The 21,169-nt window shown below is 43.6% G+C and overlaps 1 protein-coding gene and 1 long non-coding RNA gene across 30 annotated transcripts in view; one reads left to right on the top strand and one right to left on the bottom strand.

Moving 5' to 3' along the window:
• Positions 1-6,419, top strand: part of LOC139054370 (uncharacterized) — a 34,669-nt gene extending 28,250 nt beyond the window's left edge. The window contains exon 3 of the long non-coding RNA XR_011511172.1: positions 761-6,419. This is a non-coding gene — a long non-coding RNA (uncharacterized lncRNA). The remainder of the gene's footprint in view (positions 1-760) is intronic.
• LOC139054369 (uncharacterized) overlaps positions 1-21,169 on the bottom strand; it is a 48,835-nt gene that overhangs the window by 4,771 nt on the left and 22,895 nt on the right. For 14 of the 29 annotated variants that reach the window (XR_011511158.1, XR_011511161.1, XR_011511160.1 and 11 more), the window contains 2 exons: positions 15,497-15,685; positions 8,808-8,870 (listed from right to left, as the gene is read on the bottom strand). Coding sequence is in view for 12 of the 29 variants with exons in the window: in XM_070531260.1 (XP_070387361.1) it covers positions 8,838-8,870; positions 15,497-15,685 (222 nt within the window). In the remaining 17 variants the exon portion in view is untranslated. The other 15 variants (XR_011511157.1, XR_011511155.1, XR_011511168.1 and 12 more) reach the window with 9 other exon arrangements.

The raw sequence follows: 21,169 nt of genomic DNA, 5'->3' as shown, positions 1-21,169 counted from the left end.
TTTTAACACCCAGAACCAGCCAATTGGTACCATGCCAGTATGTTGCAAGTACTTTTATTTGAGTAGGTAGAAAGCCTTTGTAAATAGTTAAATAAAACTTTTGTGGGCTAATGAAAGCAGCTGAGTGAAAATTTCCATACAGTTCTGAACCACATGCAAGAATACATGTATGCAATGCAAACTGTGTGCCTTCCAGTGGTCAATGGGTCTTAGCGCATGCCATTGTGCTTGCTATGAATGCTGCTTTTGTCGCCGTACCCTGTTAGCATTGCATATAGTAATTCCTTCGATTGGTGTTGACAGCCAGGACGAAACTTTTACTGAGAGAGGCATGCCTGATAATCAGATCGTGGTATTGGCATGTAAAAACGCAGATTTGTTTTGTGTTCTTGTTTAGAGACAAACCAAGTGCCCTTGAAATGCTGCATGCAATGCATTGACTTCGGGCAATCCATTGCATTACTGCAAATATTACTCAATATTTGAAAAGTCTAGTAGATGATCCATCTCAAACTGAATTACTTGCACGTTCACTATTTGTTTCCTATATTTAAGTCTCCTTCTCATACCCCTGCTGAAAACGCTGCGTTGCCCTGAAAGCGTGAAAATACCACACCTTTGCGCAGTTCACGTAGCCAGGTTTCAGGCAAGTTGAATAGTAGCTAAATGGTGTAAATGGTGTAGTAGAACCACCATTAAGCATGTGTTGGAAGTCCAGTGCTTAAGTTAGAATAAACCACCCGGTTATCTTTTTCCACAGCTACAGTAAACAAAAGCTGAAGCGGCCTTCAAGTGTTAAGTGTGGAAAAAGATGTTTTGCGGCAATGGCTGTGACCGAAGACAACACAGGTATGTGTGTGGTTTTCCAATTCAAGCACAGAGGCCACGACTTTGAACTGGGTCGTGTTTTTCTGTCCAAGTCGGAAAGAGCTGCTATTGCTGGTAAGAAACCGCTTTTGCTCTGCTTTATTATACATAAAGAGTGGTTGTTGAGTTTTCAACACCCCAAATACAAGGCAATACTCATGCCAGACCATGCAGTGAACTTGGAGCACATGTTAGTGCGCTTGAAATTCATGATTTCGACATCATTCGAGGCCACCTTTACTGACTGCAGGGCATTATAGTTAATGACATCATAAACATGTTTATCATTTTGCTAGATTGTATCAATGCCTGAAGAGTTCAGAGAGAGAGAGAAAAAAGGGAACTGTTCTCCTATTTCACAGTGCTAACAACTACCTTGGCACAGCCAGTGGCCTATATTTGACCTATATGGCTATTCTTATTGCAGGCAACGACTTTAGTTATACTTGTTTGCATCATTTCATGTACCAAGCAGGAAGGTGTAGTGCCTCCTGGTGCACTGTAGGCCACGCAGCAGACTGTGGCTTTTTCTCTTTCTGCTTTATTCTTCAGGCTTGCAGTTAACTGGATTGGTATGACTTATGATCCTAGAGGGATTCAATGTCTCAAAATAGCAGTAAGCTGGAATAATTTCCACTTGGGATTACTTAAGGTGCATTGTACATAATTATGTCTGCCATTTTGCCGCAACTGATGTGCAAGTATTACAGACATCGATGAAACTGCGACCTCTCACCACTACTGTAGGTCATCCACAGCAGATGTGCTTTCCATGTGAAACTTTCATCAGCTCAAGTTGTATTTTACTCTACTATATGTAAGGCTCACAAACCATGTGCCGTACTTTCTGGACTATAATTTGAACTGTTGTACAAGTCACCCCCTTTCCCCCTCTTTTCACAACCTTCAAAGAAAAATTATGTGTATATAACTCATTGTATAAGATGCATCTATCTTAACTTTGGTCAGCATCGTGAAATGCGATTGTGCATGTTTATACACTTATCCTAATATGTCGTACTTACCTATTTCAGGGCACTAAACTTCAGTAAAAAAAAAATTTCATGAGCCGCACATTCTAGCAGGTAAAATAAACTGCAAGTACATTGCTGGAGAAAAAGAGTGTCTCATGTTGGTCTTGCATATATAAGTTACACTGTTGTATAATACGCTTGGACGAAAATGAAAAGAATAGTGGCACCTATGGTTTGGAAAATATGGTACCTAAATATTTTGAATGCTCATGAATCAGCTATGTGAATGAAACATGATTGGAACGATCACGATAATTAGGCTTATACCCGTCACACGGCAAACCTAATGTCATTTCCAACAAATGACATTTCTTGCGATTAATGTCATTATTGCAGCACGCTGCCACAAGGCGAAAACTGTCATTTGAAAATGATGACAATGACGATAGTAAAAAAAAAAGACACGCCTCAAACTCACTTTTGTCCAATAATTATTTTCCAATATGCTAAATTCCACTAGAATACGTGATCGTTGCTTTCAAACCGTAGCGTTCGATCACGAACTTGTCGACATTGCCAACGAAGTCGAGTCGAGCTAAGGCAAGCAACAGGGCGAAGAGAATGATACGTGCGTCCGCTACATCTGCTAAAGTGGTAAGAGAAGGGCAGTTGCATGTCATCGCCGTTCTGATGTGCATGCGAGCTTCTAATATCCTCATTCTTGGCGCGTGCCACAGGTAAACACGCGCACGCTTTTATGCCAAGTCAATTGAAGTGGCCGCGGCCGATGCTCCGGTGAGAACCAACACAACTGCTGCAGCGAAAGCTAAAGACGGCTGTCTTTTCACTGGACTGAGAGTAGTTTTCTGTATTTACGCACGTGATGGACTTTAATGTCGTTAAAGCAATAATTAGGTAATAAAATGGGTAGAATAACAGTGATTTTTTGTTAAAACAAAAAAGAAGCATGTACTGTTTGCAAAACACGGGTAAACTTGTGGTGTCGAGGATACACATTCAGTTCCAAACTAATGCAAATGAGTTTGGCGAACTCATTTGTTTGTAAATGTCATATACGAAAATGTCCTTACGTTTTACCGTGTGACACTAAAGAAATGGCATTATCAGCAAATGTCATTCGTTGTAAATGACATTAGATTTGCCGTGTGACAGGGGTATTCAGGGTGCCTACCAACCGGGAAAACTGGGAATTCTCAGGGATTTTGAGTAGTCTGGAAAAGTCAGGGAAAACTCAGGGAATTTGGGCCTCTATCAGGGAAAATTAGCGGCAATTTTATTGAAAGGGTCGAAAGTCGCGGTAATGCTGGCTCGAATAGCAGACAGGAATCGTAATGACTCATCGTTGGCAGGAGGAGTTGCCAGTGTACAGTCAACGAGCGACTTTCCAGATTCCTGATAATTTGGACGGCTTCGCGGCGCCACCTCGTACCCTATAGTGTCAACGTATCAGAACGTGTGAAATTTCCGACGCAAGAACTCCTTGCCGTCCGATTTTCCGGACGTTTTGCTGCAACCGCAGGTTCGAAACGGCATTAATCAAAGGCACCACCGCTGCCGTTTTCATTACTTCGCCGCCTCGAACCGGCACTCGCACGCAGATCCGCTGGCACCCGTTGCCACCACTGCGGCAACGCTAGGCTTAGCTGCTTCGACGTTCGCTACGAAGCTTCTTGCCATTGGGTGCCGAACTTTTTATTGAAAAAATTCGCTGCTGTCAGCAATGGCACGGACTCCACCTTTGTGGTCCTTGCGATTGGCTTAGAAACTTGGAAAACACGGTGCGTTGCATAATGCCGGTTCGTGAAAGTCAGCTTCGCCACTGTACAGAAATGTTACTCGGTAAAGCTTACGGAAAAGTATTGCAGTGAAGCATAACAAGCGTGGGAAGGGGCGCCACGGAATACAGTATGTATATCTTAATTATGCACGCGGGCACCCGGCATTTCCTGTCACAGTACGAGCACAGGTATGCCTAATATGTGTACCGACAGGCCTTCAGAGCGTTTTCGAACGTGCCTGTGGCGGTTTGAGCCCCTAAGGGCAGTAAATGACACGCATTTATTTTTTTCCAACTGGCCGATTTTTCGGACGTTTTCGCGGCCCCTAGGGAGCTCGAAAAATCGGTCGTGGACTGTGCAACTGATCAAGATGCTTCAAATGGTTCTTGGGGCGAACGAGTGGCGGAAGGCGGACAAGAACAGAAGTGACCTACGCATTGAGGAATAAATGAGAAAGGAAGCTTGTTGCCGCCGTTTTGAAAGAGCTTGAGCTCAAAAATTAAAGTTTTGGCTGATGCCGAGATGCAGGTGTCCCTCATCCAAACCAAAATACACTCTTTGAAGCAGTGCAACACAACACTCTGGCGTCGTGCGTGGGCTGAGAGTATGTCAGGACTATTGAGGTTGACTTACGAGCTGTTGAGAGAGAATCTCAATTGTGACAGAGTTCAGGCCTCATGCCACTGAGGTTGCTATCAGTTGATAGAAATAGCTCATATTAGAAAATATTTGCCTTTGTATGCATCTCCTTTTTATTCGTATTTGATAATGTCCGACCTTATTTGCAATTGTTTTCGAAGACACTTTATTTGCTGTGCATTTTACTAACCCCTGCCGTCTATTCTCTCTTTGAATAACATAAACACTGCTCCTTAGTATTCAAATTGGATTAAGTTGCTTTTTTTTTCATGTGCTTACTAGAGAGTGACAGCATCAGGCGATATGGTTTCAGCCCGTGTTGATATAAAACATAGTTCTGCATCACTCAGGGAAAACCTGGAAAACTTGGGGAATTTCGAAATGTCAACTTGGTAGACACCCTGGGTATTAGACGTGAACTCGTAAAACAGCTTCAAGTGTCCAGTCAGTACTCTACTTGACTGAAATAATACCTTTAACTCAAAAACCCACATGACTGCATAGCCTTCAAAGCATACATTCACAGGTGTGTCTGCTCCGTAAATATGGATGAATGACTGATAAATCAACTATATAAATAATTGCTGAAAGCTTTGACAGTTTTTATATTGACATTAATCAAATTATGTCCATCAATGCAGTCAGTAACAGTGATGTTTATATTTAAGTTAATCTGGAAATGCTGCACGTTTTCGATTGCCGACTCTGTTTTGCTCTTCTATGGTGGCATGCCACTATGGAAGTGGCAATAACTTCTGCTATGGAATGTAATTGGAAAATGAAGTCCTAACTGAAGGATAGAAATTGTAAATAATGGCAATATTTAGTAAAGGAAATAAAAGTGGAAGACATTTTTGCCCTGGGTAGGATATGAACCACAATCTTCACATGTCCAGTCCAGTGCAATGCTTTCACAATGCTTCAGTAATGTCTTTTGTGCGAACAAGGTTACCAACAGTGAAGGATGAAATTGGCAGCCCAGCTGTAAACTTGGTACACACAATAAATTTCTTCACTTATGTACCTGATAACACTGGTGCAGATAATCCCTATGACGGTTTATCAATGACACCAAACATTGAAACACTTAAATATGTAATCTTGCCTCTTCAAATGTAATGTAACCGTGTAGTGTAATTCAGAAATGTAATTTTGCCTCTTCAGCAGCTGAAGGCTGCATAGCACCATGTCCTTGCAAAGAGCTGGCCTAAAAAGAACAAAAATTGTGACAGCTTGAACTATTTAACACCCACCATTGCAAAAGGTTTTTGTAAGTCAATGTAACTCATTATTCAATTAAAGGAATTCTAAATAATGATATTAAAAAATGTTCATCAGTGCCCATTTGACTTCCTTGCGTGCTCGGTAATAGTTATTTATGCTTCAACTAATATACACTTTTTCTCTACTCTCTCAAGACAAGCTGCGAGAAGGCGTGTCCATTGATACAGTACTGGATAATGTGCGGTCCAACGTGGATGAGACATTGCACCGCATCAACCTGTTAAGCAAGCAGGGTCTCCGCAACATAATGAGGGATGCCAGAGTCTCAAAGACCGAGCGGCTGCATGATAATGACTATGTGAGCGTGCAACTCTGGGTTGAGAGGATGCATAGTGAAAAGGAGAACCTATTGCTCTTCTTTAAACACCAAAAAGTGACATTCTTTTAGAGAAAAAATGAGGACCTTTTGGATGACATATTTTATGCTAGTCATCATGACCACACCACAACAGGAGCTTTTCAAGAGGCTTGGAACTGATCGTGTATGTGTCGATGGAACACATGGAACAGCAGGTGAGCAGTACTATATAAATGCACTAATAATAAAAGCAAAAAAGAGGGAATGCTGTCTGAGAATAATTGCAATAGATATGATGAGTAGTATTCCTTCACACATGATTTTTCTCTTAATTTTTCTCACATTTTTTAATTGATGCAGTTCTCGATTATCAGTAACAGAGAAAGAATGAATTCATCGCTCTGTACACTGGTGATATCATTCCATTGCTACTGTCCACATCGCTACATGCCCTGCATATCCTGTCTGTATTGGCACCACGCAGTTATGATAGGTCACATAATATAGCTCTTATCACATTTGTCTTGTGGGGATGCGCGACTGTCACACGTCCCCTGATATGTTGTTTTTCCTGTATAGCTTCCGTCTCCTGCATTGCGGCTTCGCCGCGGGCCCCAGGCCATGCAAACGGCAGGGTTACTTGGGGGCACAAGGGAGAACACGCTTCCTCTTTGGTTCGGGACGGCAAGCAGCGCGGACGTGCCAGGCGTGCGCCGATCCATGCTTCTGCAAGACCGTCTCGTGAGGCCTTATATGAAAGAGCCACCGTTCGCGTGACCGTACACGCGAACAACCAGGCGTTGGGATCCAGCAAGGGGCGAACATATTCGCTCGCTATCCGGTCACGGTGAGTCGGACTTCCGCGATTTGTCGCGCGCCCATTGGCATGTTTTGTGGATAGCAACTTGGCTAGCAGGCATTGATCAATGAAAGGTGCAATAAATGCCTTTGTGATTGTTTGCACTACTGTATTGTCGTTCCTTTGACCCAAGAGTACGGGATGAGAATCCCACAGTCTAGGGTGCAGAAACAGTGCATTGCACTGTGTATTAGTGCCTTCTGTCAGAGGTACAGCTGTCTCTAGGCTGTTTGGCATACTGAACTGTTTGCCAATTAGGCGAATCACTGATTACTGCTACAGTCAAAGGTGCTTTTTCTTGGCGGCAAGGGGTGGTTCCCTGAGGACTGCAAAAACAAAACATTTAGAAAATCAGGCAGTCCAAAAAAAAATTAATGCATGCCTTTTACTGCCATTTAAAGGGAGGTGCTAGTCGAAAACATAAGAACCTAGAACTATGAAACCCCAGCTGTTTACATACTCTCTTAGGGTAATTTCAAATACTATATAAACAAGTTTTATGGCAAGTTGCATAGGTTTCGTTCTGTACAACGACAATGTGTAAAACGTCGGCATTCTTGCCCCCACTTTTTTATCTCTAAACTTCCATAATTGCAGACCAGTGATGACGCATAATCCTCCAAATCAACTGCAGAATACTGAAATATGTTACCGAAATTAATACCAAAATCGTTATTCACTGTTATGTTTTAAAAAGTGCATATAAGAAGTGTTAAATTAGAACCTGTGAAACCATTTCAAAATGTTTAGACAACTAGTAAGTGTTTCTTAAGATTTTATCTTACGTACGTAAGTGATGTTGAAGATCAACCCCTCAGTGGTGGTGGTCAAGACAGTTTAGGATTTCAAGCACAAAGTTGTCATTCTGGAGCAGTTTAGGAGCAGAATTTATTTTTCTACTTCGTGTTCCAAAAGTTTTTTTGGAACACTTGGAGTAGTACAGAAGTAATCTAGCCATTTGGTGGAGCTTGTTATTACTGTGCAGTCAGTAAGTGCTGCTCAAGAGGGAAGCAAGACACTCTTGAGACACTCTTAATCAGTGTACTGGCAGACCTTCAGAGCTTTTTTGGACGTGCCTGTGGCGATTTGGGCCCTTAAGGGCAGTAAAAGACATGCATTCATTTTTTTTGGACATTGTAGCGGCCCTTAGGGACTCTGAAAAATCGGACTGTACAACTGACCAAAAGGATGCTTCAAATGGTCCATGGGGCGAACACACAGCGGAACGAGGACAAGAATAGGAAGGACCATTGCATTGACGAATGACTGGGAAAGGAACTGTGCCGCCGCCTCTTTGAAGGAGCTTGAGCTCAAAAAGCGAAGTGTTGGCTTGCACTAAGATGCAGGTTACCCACATCCACACCAAAATAAACCCCTTAAAGCAGTGAAATGCAACACTGAAGCATTATGCGCAGTCTGAGAGTATCTCAGGACAGTTGAGGTTGACTTTCCAGTTGCTTGGAGAATCTGATATGTGACAAAGTTCGGGCATAATACCAATGAGCTTGCTATCAGTTGATACAAATAGCTCTATTTGCTTTTGTATGCATCTCTTTTTATTCGCATTTTAAAATGTTTGACTATTTGCCGTGAGCTAGACCACTTTTTTTTTACAGTGAAGCTGTCTATTGCTAAGATCTGGCAGATCGCATCCGCGCATAGACCAACAATTTTTCATACGATGGGCCGATCCCGAAGAAAGTGCAATACCATGCCAACCCGAGGCAGAAGTAAAGCAAGCATTAAGCGCTCCCCATATGTGGGCTAATCCCGAAGGTCATGAAATGCCAGTCCAACCTGCAGCGGAGATGAAGCAGGCTTTAAGCACTCCCCACACATGGGCCAATCCCATAGGTAGTGCAATACCAGGCTGACCCGCGGCAGAAGTGCAGTTCACCATTAAGGGGCCCACATACGCAGCTCCGCTGGTCAGCCTTCACAGATTAAAGGGCACCGAGTTTCTTTGGAAGATATTTTAGTAGCTGTGCATTTTACAAACCCCTTGTTTCAGTTTTCTATTTTGAATAAAATAAACACTACTCCTTACTGTTCAAACTGCATTGTTTTTATTTTTTTAACATGCTTACCAGAGAGTGACAGCATCAGGTGACATGGTGTCAGCCCATCTTGACGTGAAACTTGGTGAAAACCTGAAAAAAATCGGGGAATTTGAAAATGTCAACTTGGATACATTGTTCTTCTAAGCATGCAGTATGGCACATAAGCCTGGAGGTTAATGAAGAATCTCGAGAACACGTTAAGGACCGTACAAAGAGCAATGCAATGATAAATGCGGTGTGAATCAGAGAGCAAATAGGGATGGTCGATATTCTAGTAGACATTAAGAGGAAAAAACGAAGCTGGGCAGGCCATGTAATGAATAGGGTAGATAACCAGAGGACCATTAGAGTTGCAGAATGGGCGCCAAGGGAAGGGAAGTTTCGCCAAGGATGACAGAAAACTAGGTGAGATGATGAAATTTGAAAGCACAAGTTCGCATCAGCTAGTGCAAGACAATGATAATTGCAGGGAGGCTCCTTCGTTCTGCATTGAACTTTAAGGTAGGATGATGATGATGGTGAATGCGTGCAACTCTTTAAAAAGAAATTTGGGCCGGAAATAGCTTGCACAGTTCACCAAGACACGAAACCAAATTCGTATGCTTTGCCACTAACACGGATGTATTCCAGCGAAGCTAACTTATGAAAAGCGGCCACCATTGTGTAATCATCTATTTAATTGTTGGAACAGCTTGCGAAACATAGCATGATGTGTTGGAAGGAGCCCCGTAACTTTTTTTTTATAGCCGGCTATAATATGCACATGCTGAATTTTTTATAATTAATGCTATGTGATGTGCAAAGTAAGCAGCAATTTTATCCAGTATTAAAACGTACCTTAGTGTAACAGTACAATGAGAGACGTAATCAACAATTTGTATGTATGCACATCTGAGTGCGCATGCATGCGTGCTGTAATCCTTGAAACTGGTGCACTGGTCTTAGTGCAGCTTGGTAGCTCATAGTTTGTGAGGGGATTCGTAATGGCAGTGCTCCACCACGCCACAATGCAGCAGTCAACGCTGATGGTGTATCCACACGCCGGACGGCTCCGTGCAAATCTGTGCCGCGGACGCTTAATCCGCCGCCCGTCTGGCTGCGAAGCCCATCCAGACGACGGACGGACTGAGCAGACAACCGCGCCGGAAAAATAAACATGGCGACACCACCCGAAGCGACTGCCGTCCACCTCGAACCTGTCAAGTCGTCGTCGTCCACTGTGTGACCCGTAATTTTCAAACTGAGGCTTGTATTTGGTTTATATTTGTGCCCAGAAGCTTCGACAGCAATCTATTCGTGATGAGTGGGCACCGTTTCCGAAAGAGATACTCGGATTCTCTGCGTGTAGGCTTAGAGTGGCTGTATGGCTGAACATGGCCTCGACGATGTTGTGGCGGCCCGGGCGGATCTCAGTGGACGTAAGTTATTATGATTGCTTGTTTCTACTCACTCTAGATGGCGCCATCGGTGTAACAAAGACTTTGTCATACGTGTTTTTCACTCTGAATGAAAATGGCAATCGAAAGGAAACAACGGTTGGCCGCAATGGCTGTCGCTTTGTCCGAATTGGATGATGACGAGTGCTTGTTTCATCGAAAGAGGTCTTGTTACGCTCTCGTGTCCGCGTAATCGGTGAGAGCCATGTCCCACAACGCGGCGAACTGCTCCACGAGATGTAAGAACAAAGTTACCTCATCCACTCAGGTTCATTTCAGTCGCTCTTGTGCGAATCACACGCTCGCGAACAGACACGAATGGTGTCAGCAGCGATGAAGCTGTTTCAGAAAGATCCCAAAGCCGCGCTTGTTGCCAGACTGTAGAGCATGCTAGGCTAAATCCGCAGCATTCGACTCCCAAAATCCGGATGCGAAAAATAGCACGGCATTTGTTGTCCGTGGGGGTCGCGGATGACGCGCGGACGGCACAAATTCGTGACGCGTAGTCACGTGATGCGCCGTCCGTCGTGTAGATCCACCATGAAGAGAGGAAATGCTAATCTTACCGACGCTGCACATTTTTTTATTTATTTATTTATTTATTTAGAAAACACCTTACAGGCCCTGTCGGGTATTGAGTAAGGGGGGCAATGTAACAAAGAACTGTTAAGTACAATGGAAACAACTCAAAAATAAACCTAAGACAACTGTACAGTGGCTGAACTAAAAACAAAAAGCACAGCATGATCAAGCATAGCAGATATATAAAAGGAAGGAGATTATGTAAAAAGCACGCACAGGCGTTCACGAAATATTTTACGATCAGTTATCGTGACGATATCATCGGGAAGACCATTCCAGTGGGATATGCCACGAGGTACAGCAGATAAATTGAAAGCAGTGGTTTTACCGAAAATGCGCTAGAAGCTAAAATGATTATGTAATCTTGAGGACGTACGGACGGGGGTTTCGAGGGGTAATATGCATGGCTTATCGGAATGAACATATTTGTGAAATAGACAGAGCAAAGCAATCTTCCGGCGGATGTCTAGGGGCTGTAAAGAAATATTGAGCTTGATCTGCGTTATACTTGACTTTCGATCAAAATTCCGAGTTATATGTCGGGCAGCTCTGTTCTGGATGCGTTCCAGCATGGTTATTGAATATTCTTGGTGTGGTGACCATACAGCTGATGCAAATTCTAATTGCGGGCGTACAAATGTCAGGTATGCTAATTTACGCACGTCAGCAGATGAATTTTGCAAGTTGCGCCTCAGAAAGCCAAGGGTTTTAGATGCAGTTGCGCAAATTGTAGTGATATGCGGAGACCAAGAAAGGTTACTAGTGAGGTTTACACAAGGTATTTGTAAGTAGTGGTACGTGACAGGTTCGTGTTATTTATGGTGTATGTGAATATGGAGCTAGTGCGCTTGCGTGAGAACGATATATTATTACATTTGTAAGGGTTAAGAGACATTTTCCATATATTACACCAGTCGGTAATAATGTGAAGGTCATGCTGCAAGGCAGTATGATCGTTAATAGAATTAATTTGTCGGTAAACAACGCAATCGTCGGCGAACAGTCGTATGCCGGAGGAAATGTTTGAAGGTAGGTCGTTAATAAATATTAGGAAAAGCAGAGGCCCTAACACACTCCCCTGTGGTACACCAGACGTGACCTCAGTGACAGGAGAAGGAGAAAAAGTTTCTAAGCCAAGAAAGGGTTAGTGAGTCGATACCTAGATGAGATATTTTAGAAATGAGCCAGCAATGGGCAACGCGATCAAATGCTTTTGAAAAGTCCAGGAAAATGGCGTCTATTTGTTGACTGTTGTTCATACTGCTATGTAGATCGGTGGTAAATTCTAGTAACTGTGTTTCACAAGATAGACCTTTCCTGAAGCCATGCTGTTTCTGAAAGAAAAAGTTATTTTTTTCTAGGTGCGTGTAAATGTGCGAGGCGATTATGTGTTCAAATAGTTTGCATGACACAGATGTTAGCGATATTGGGCGATAGTTTTCAGGCCTATGTCTATCTCCAGTTTTAAAAATGGGGAAACTTTCGCAATCTTCCACTCAACGGGCAAGACACCAGACGACAAGGACTGCTTAAAGATATGATATAGGATGACACTTGAAGTAGATACTGTGTTTTTTAATAGCTTAGTGTTAATATTGTCAATACCACAAGCAGATGTGGTTTTAAGTCCGTTAATGAGGCTAACAATGCCTTCAGTTGAGATATTTATGGGTGCCATAAATGGGTAATCGTAATCCGGAACCACTGGAATATCGGAATGGTCTTCCCTTGTAAAAACAAAAGAAAAATATGCATTAAATAGTGATGAACATTCCCCGTCTGAAAGAGGTGGTTGTTTGTCGTCTAGCAGAGAAATATCAGAAGTGTGACCGGGTATTAACGGTTGCCAAAATTTTTGCGGATTAGTCTTCAGGAGAGAAGGTAAGTCGTGAGTGAAGTACTTGTCTTTAGAAGTGCGTAAGGCTAAAGTGTACTCACTAAGGAAATTTTTGTACTTGCTCCATGAGGACTCTCCCGATTTATAGCATTGCGGTACAGACGTTTTTTTTTTTTATTACGTAGTGTTCGAAGTTTTTTATTGAACCATGGTTTAGATTTGTCGTTCGCTGCCGAAACGTACGGAATATATTTGTCTTTGTAAAGTATCCAGTTTTCGTTAACGGAACGTTGGGAAAAAGACGGAAAGAATGAGTCACTGTTGATGAAAATGTAGTTAGCTTTGTTGTAATCCCGAATTTTTTTATGTTGAAACCCAGTGAATAACATGGGAATTCGGAGCGTCAGCTGAAGCAGCTTATGGTCACTGAAACCGTCAGAAATTAACACAGGACACACGGTTTCAGGTGCGGTAGTTAGTGCCAAATCTAAGAGGTTATTGTCACGGGTGGGTTGATTGATTACCTGAGAAAGATTTAAGTCCAAGGTTAATTCAATGAAATCGGTTGCGTGCTTGCACGACGATGACAAGCATGGCCAATTGATTTGGGGAAAATTGAAATCGCCAAGCAGATAAACATAACTACCGTATTTACTCGCATAATGATCGCACTTTTTTTGTCAGAAAAATTGAAGCAAATTCAGGGGTGCGATCATTACGCGGGTTAAATTTCCCGGGAAAAAAAAAATTTTTTTTTTTCGTCCGCGTTTGCTGCGGGATGCGAGATTGCGGGTGCGGGACACCAAAACAAAAATGGCGGCTAGCGGAGCGAGCCGAACGCGATTTTTTTTTTTCTTCTCGTGAGTACATTACGTGCATTGAAACAGTTTCTTCCGTATTAGTGATGAATAATATCGTTAATATCGGCAAGTTTGCGGCAATAACGTAGCCATGTCCACTTTGAGGGGACAGAAATAGGTGGGCGCGCTTAGCTGCCAGTGACAGAAACACATGACGGGCATGCTGCGGAAACTGCGGCATCTGTCTTCACTACTTTCCGCTAATGGTGGGCGAATATCTTAGCTGTGTTACAAGCGTCGGCGTATGAATAGGGTACACTTTTAACGTATCAGAGTAAACGTGGCTACTATCATTGCCGCGCGCGATTTGTTGCGTGCTCACGAGTGCAAAAGCAGATGAAAAGAATCGAAATGCGCCTTTATTGTTTTTGTTGACATCAGCCATTATAAAGCCAACCCATAATAAAGGCAAGTTTGGTTGTACCTCATTTTGTCATGGAAGTGCGGAAAGTGATGAAAGTAATGAAATGAGGCATCTACTTAAGAATGTTTAGTGCGTGCAGGCCGCTTGGCTTGTCTTGAAGAGTCGTTCGCGTAGCATTCGACAGGTGGTAAGCGCGATCATTATTCGCTAGACTTAGCACACGACATATCGCTGCGGCAAGTTCGGGGTGCGATCATTACGCGGGAAATAAAAAAAATCGAATTTTGACGACAAATTTTAGGGGTGCGATCATTATGCGAGTAAATACGGTAGTTGAACATTTCTGCATGGCAGTGACAATGCTTTCGCGTAGTTTATCAACAAATGGAAGGGACACTTCAGGTGGGCGGTAACAGACACCAACTAATATGTTTCCACAAATGGTTTGACAGGTAGCCCAGATAATCTCAAGTGATGATGAGGTGTCAACTTCATAAGAAGAAATCCTTTTATATATTGCAAGTAAGACACCACCGCCCTTTTTATCATTGTGGTCATGCCGATAAATGCTGAATATGTCACTTTCTATAAAAATTTCACTATCTGAAACATCGTGGTGTAGCCATGTTTCTGTTAGAGCTAGAACGTCGGGTTTGCTATCTTCTATAAAGGAACAAAATATATCGCGCTTATTTAGTATGCTGCGTATGTTAGTGTACGATATTGTGAGCAAACGAGATGATTCAGTAGAAGAGGGAAGTTTAGGGACCTGCGCCCCCGTAGATTTCTTTAGCTATCTGTTACATAATACGACGGTGTCTCTATCAACATCGTACATGTATTCCTTGTTGTTAATGCGCATCTTGTCAAGTGAAAGTTTGCAGGGTTTGTCCTGTGCTCTTGCATATTCTAACAGCTTTTTTCTTGCTAAGCGAGTGCTTGGCGTGAAATCCTCGCGGACAGATCAGCGGGAGCCTTTTAGCTTCCTTGCAGAAGCCAAAATATTCTGTTTGTCTTTAAATGTGACCAGCTTAGCGATTATTGGCCTGCATTTGTCATGAGCGAATCGACCAATTCTGTGCACTCGTTCAAACTGGTCGCTTGATAAAGTAAGCCCCAGCCTTTCAGCGCAGAGTTTGACGACGTTTTGCTCTGAAGTCGTCCAATCTTCACCGGACTCATCGCTGATGCCAAAAAACAGTAAATTTGATCTACGTAGTCTGTTTTCGGCGTCCTCGCACTTTGAAGCTATGGTTTTTAACTGGTGTGAAAATGACTGGATGCCGTCAGGTATGTCTGTCCCAAAGGTTTCACGTAGGCTAAGGGTGGACTTGAGAGTGGCGACTCTGTCCTTAAGGCATTTCACCTCAACGTCTGTGGCGTCCTGCTTCTCTTTTATCCCCTTAAGCTCCACCAAAATTGCAGTTTGGCCTGCTGCTATCCTGCGTACAATGTCTAAAACAGAATCTTCAGGTCCAGGATTAAGTTCGACATCCCCAGACAGCATCAACCGCAACAAGTCCCACAAAGCAGCAGAGTGCGCGTTTGACACTGTCATAGAGCTCAATCGGGCACGACACCGCTATTAGACAGCGATTATTGCACTTATAGCCACTGGTATTGTCCAGGTAACTAACCTGTAACAACAGAAGCGGGGAGCGTCCCATTGTCGTAGCGGCGTCGTGCCCAGCAGAGAGCAGTTGTGGCGGGCTTTTATATTGCGCGCCGGATCCGATGTTCATGCTGGTGCATTGCCCGCGTTGCCAGGTGATGATTCCGTCATCCGCCAAAGCTGGTGCCGCATGCCACGTAGGCGCTCCCTCGTTCTGCGGTAGATCGACGATACCATTGTTGACAGGGCTCGGCCAAGGGGACCACGCATGCGCGTCCAAGGTACGTGACACACCCACAGAGCCAAGTTCCAGAATGACGGGAGGCCGGCAGGTCAGCCCGAGCAGGAGGAACTGTTACAACAGAAGCGGTGAGCGTCCCATTGTCGTAGCGGCGTCGGCTCAACATGCTCAACAGGCCAATGAGAGTGCTGACACGTGAGCTTGAAGCTCGCCAGATCCATCTAACAATTTGTGCGTCGTACATGACAGCATAATCAACATTTAATCATCGATTTATTTCAACTACCATGTACGTCGACGTTGCTTCTTTAGTGCCGATACTTTGTTGACCCCCCCCCCCCTTCTTCAAGGATACTTCTGACAGTGAAAAATAACACTGAATGTCCACATCAACAGGAACGGGCATAAGATGCAACCATTTGCGACCTTTTTAACAGAAGCTTGTATTGCCTCACTGGTGTCGGTGTTACCGTGCGAAAAAACCCAAGCTGCGCAAAAATAGAAATTGCTTATCAGGCTGCGGATTCGAACCACCGACCTCCGGATCGCGAGACCACCACGCTAACAGATTCAGCCACTGTCAGTTCATCAAACGCTGCCTTTAAGATGGGTAAGTAGAAGCAGCGCAAGGCATGAGCCAATCACGGGCATCCCCTTCGCGTGTTTGCTCGCCCGACACCCGCAGTTTCCCACACCAGTTCAGGCCCAGCAGTCAGATGGGGAGGCCGCGTTTGGTCTGTTCTGCCAAAGAGCAGGCTGCATTGAAGGAATGGCAGTGGGAGCAGGCCACGTGTTGTGCGTTTGGCCAAAGAACAGGCAGTGTTTGATTGATGCCATTGGGAACTCATTCTAGATGGGGTCGACGTTGACGTGCCGCCCTCGCCGTGAGGCGTTACAAAGAGCCTCAGATCCCAAGCTTCGCTTGCACCCCGCTTCACAGCAGTGGAAGGGCAGTAACTTTTTTGGCCTCCATCCTTGTGTCATAGTCCAAGCATGCTCTTGCTAAATAGAATCATTCTTGGCAACTAAAGGTTAGTGTTTAAGTGCAATTAAAGCTCCTCATTGGAACAGTCTCCAGGACTTCAGAATTTCACAATAAGTAGAATACCATTTTGTTGGTAAGTACCACGGCAGAGATAGTGACCTATAGGTAGATACTGAAAGAGCCAGTATTCAGTAAAAACTTATAAATGTAAAAAAATTTGGCCTAGTCTAATTTAGAGTAATTGGCAAAGATACCTGTTTTTGCAGTCTTATACTAGTGAAGGTTTAGCACTACAGGACTGTGCCAACTACATCTGCCCAATTGATGCCATTATAGATTAACATTACTGAATATATTCTGCAATCACATTATTTATTCATAAATTACACTTGCGCAGATAACATGCATGTACTGTCAAGAAGAGTAGATATGAGAGATTATACAGCTCGCAACGCACTGCAAAAATGAAAGGTCACAAAGCAAATATGTTCTCGTTAAAGAAGCATAACATTATCTGCAATGTTGTTAGAACTTCAAAAATAAGTTTTTTGTTCAAAGGCACAACTAGTAAACAACTATAGTAAGAATTTCATTTAAAGTTGGAGAAATAGTACAGCTCTTGGCATTCTGGGGAGTTAAAAAGAGTGGAATTAAGAAATCTCAACTTTGTCAAGTAGGAATGAAATGGAGGGCCCGCCCCATTTTGCAACTTTACTGTGGACCAGTGTATGCCAACATGGGAAGTAAGAAAAGAAATTTGGGTATTTCATGGTGCGTGTAGATCCATAGACTTTTGTTCCCAACAGTATCTTTTGATGACATGCCCAGGCTTTTTTTTTTCTAGTCACTTGTTGCACTTTAATGCGATAAAATCTACTTGAACCTCTTGTTGTCGCAAGATCCGCAGGCGAGCTCGTTCCCTCAATCGGTTGCCACCACCCAGTCTCTACTCAACCATATCTTGTGAACAATATATACATCTTTTTTTTTTTTTGCCTCCTAGCATTTTGGGTGATATCCTGAGTGATGAAAACAAGCACTCCATAAAATCAGCAACATCTATCATTACAACAGATTCATAACAATAGTGCAGCCACTACATTGTTTTAGCTTTCCATACTAAATAAACTCACTGGGTCTGCGTTAGTGTGGGCAGAGGTAAGCTTGTACACGTAAGTTTTTGGTAACATTCATAACAAAGCAAACAAGCTTTCAGGACTATAAACCTTTGAGTCACATCAGCTACGTGGGAGCAAAATATACATTCAAAAAACAGGAAAAATAGGCACACTGTTATGTGCCACTAATCCTTTCCTAAAAAGCTGCAAGAATTTAGGCGGTTTTGATAGAACTATAGCATGGCACAAAACTGATGGTGCTGTGCATTTGGTCACTGCAAGCAGCTGTACATTGTTAACCTCTCTGGCCAATCATGTCTGCTGCAGAAGCATCCCTAGTATGTCTCCCAATTTCAAGATACTTGATTTAGTGCAGTATCACTCTTTGTTGACCTTTTTATCAGACTGACGCAGAAGTGGGAGCACAGTACACTGTTCACATTTTCTTTGTGCGCAAAAGATAAGTATGCGTTGCATTCACCACTAAGAGAATGTATTTAATGCTGTTCTTAAGTTTACAGCCTTACAGCACATGACACAGGTATTCATGACAAATCTGTGCATGTCATACAGACAGCTGAAACTTCAAATGAAACACCACTTTCCTCCCTCTTGAGAAAGCGCCACACCCAGCCAGAGTCAAGGCAACACAAACAAACAGTGCAATGCAAAACACAGTCTTAAAAGTGTCGCTCGCCATGATGCATTACTTCGGTAAATCGCCCAATTCAGGATGCGCAATGCCACGGTGGAAAATGTGCCACGCAACAAAACTGGATAAGAAAAAAAAAGCGGGTGGTGCTAGTCACGTGAACCCGATGTGGTTCTTCGGCTCAAGTATGTGACAAGGTGAGGAAGGAACGTCGCTCGCGGAGGCTACTCAAGGCAGAGGGAGAGTGTCTCTCTGTTGGCAGTCACGCTCACCTCATGGTGGTGTGGTAAGAGGGCATTCAATTTCTGCTATCTCCTCTAATAACAAACCAGTTTAAAAGATTATTTCGATAAAGAAATGCCAGAAGTCTGAAGTCGTTACTCCAAACATTCATCGTGGATATGAAGTCTAATGCATGCGGAACTGTCGAAAGTGGTTCACTCATATTCTTCTCATCTACTTTCAAGAAATTTCACACTAAATTGATGTAGACCTCTGCATTGTCACAAACAGCAGGAAGCAACCTTGAAGTATGTTTTGAATTCCTCATTAATGCATGAAAATCCAGGATGCAGCAGCCAAGTAACAGTCTACTACACATAACTCCATCTTTACCTCTGCGTTCAGGCAATGAAATGCAGTTTTTACCATAGCGAGCATGAGATGTTTACTTGGAGATGCAGCTCTTAGCCTGTCTACGTATGACTGTGATATTTAAAAAAGGTGCCAGTTATTTAAAACTATGTTATTAAAAAAACATCTTTCATGTTTGAAACATGCCTGGAGGCAATAATAACCAGCTTGAAAAGTAATTATGTCCCATGGCTGTATTCGGGTCTCAAGAAGCTTTAAATTGCAGTGTAAACTAATAGCATCCTCGATCACCCGCACCGGGGCGCCTTGGTGCGCACTTTCATCCTCGATCACCGGAAGCACACCCTGTTGGAGCAGTTTTCCATTGCCCCGTCTCACACCGAGAAAATCGGCGGTGTGCCGGGGTGCAATCCCCAGCAAGCACTGCGGGACGCGCGCGCGCACTGCCGACTGCAGAACCGTGGATGCTCTGGCCCGATAGCTGCGGTTGCAACGGAGTTAGCCAGTGGAGATGTCGGCAATGAGAAAGGAAGCGCTGCTAATTGCCGCAATCGATGAGCTTTTTTTCAAGTTCTTCTGACAGCGAAGACGGCATGCTTATCAACCTCGTCCAAAAACAATGTGGTGAAGAGCGGCCGAAAGTGGACAGGTTCGTTGAAAGGGTAGTCAGGATTAATTATAAGATCCATTGGTGTTTGCTTGCAACCAGGTATGTCAGAGCACGCAGTTTGACAAGGTTTGAGCGCTTGCCACAGATGCTCAGCACCTGCAAACAACAAAATGTGTGCGCGCGCGTGTTCGCGCACGTCTTGCGCGCCAGGGGCAAAATAGCGCTGCATGCAAGCACCCTGCAATGGGTGCAGTTTTGTCCTCGATGTTGACCCTTTGCAGTGCGCCACCACAGCGGTGCAAGGCGCATCATTCTGGTTTCGGGGCAACCCCGGGGCAAGGTGATTGAGGACGCTATAAAACTTGCTAGGGGGCCTGATGTATAAGGCCCTCAAAAAATAGGCCAAACAGGGGGCTAAATGTTTCTTCAATAGGATAGAAAGTTTGCGCTGGAAAGTTAACACCAAATATAAATGAAAATATATTACTTCAGACTTACCACCAGACTTTCACTATTCGAGTCTTGTTCTCCAAGGTGCATTGCCATTCCAACTTGTCCAGCTAGCGAGAAATGCAGTTCGTATTGCCTTCGCCAATGTGTTGCACATGCACATGTGATGAACTCTACAAACTGAGAGCAGCATTGAAGATAAACTGAGCAGCTGAAAGCGCACGCACTGTTGCTTCTACGCACAATATGGAAACTAAACAGCAGAGGTAAATTTCGTTAAAAGAACTGCGTAACACTTCATTCCCGTTCATATTGAAACATAAGTCGACTCTGAATATAAGACAACCCCCTACTTACAAGACATCGCATTACAGTCCCCTTTATAATGGAAAACTACATGTTCTATAAAAAATTGGGCACTGAAAGCACCATGCCCCGCTCTGCTTCAATTGTTTCGCTTAAATCTTTTGTGTACCCAGCAGAAATTCTAGATTCTAAGCTTTTGTTTTAAATGTAACAAACCTCGTCAAATTTGGTGCAGTGGTTGCCGAGAAAAACGAATACTCCGTTTGCATGTATTTAGATTGGAACACCCGAGCTAAAACTTCCTCTTAAACGCGCCCGCCACGCGGAGGCATTGCCGAGCCCAAACCGAAGGAGCAGTACGGGATCCACATTTTCTCTGCTGGAGGCACCGCCAAATTACACTGAACAAAGAAACGTTGCGTACCCTTAGTACACGTACAAATTTCCTCTTTATAGCGACAATGTAGGGGACTGCGGCTTGCACTGGCAGCCGGCTTTACCTATGCGCCGCCAGTCTGGTTCCTCAGACGTGTAACGATTGCGACAGTGTACGCGGCGCAAAAAGCACCTGGGACTCCTGCAAGACCAGACAAAACCTTGCCTATGTGCATTATCTAACTCCTTCTCATTACCGTTAAACAAAACTCGAGAACGCAGTCAAGAATTTCGTATTGAGCTGAGAGTACGCTGCACAAGGTCTACTGAAAGACGGAACTTTTAACGACGGCCTTTAACGACAGCT

Source organism: Dermacentor albipictus, chromosome 1 (genome assembly GCF_038994185.2).
Source record: "Dermacentor albipictus isolate Rhodes 1998 colony chromosome 1, USDA_Dalb.pri_finalv2, whole genome shotgun sequence".
Classification (NCBI taxonomy): domain Eukaryota; kingdom Metazoa; phylum Arthropoda; class Arachnida; order Ixodida; family Ixodidae; genus Dermacentor; species Dermacentor albipictus.
The sequence above is the reverse complement of the archived record's forward strand: the minus strand, read 5'-3'. Positions and strand labels throughout refer to the sequence as shown.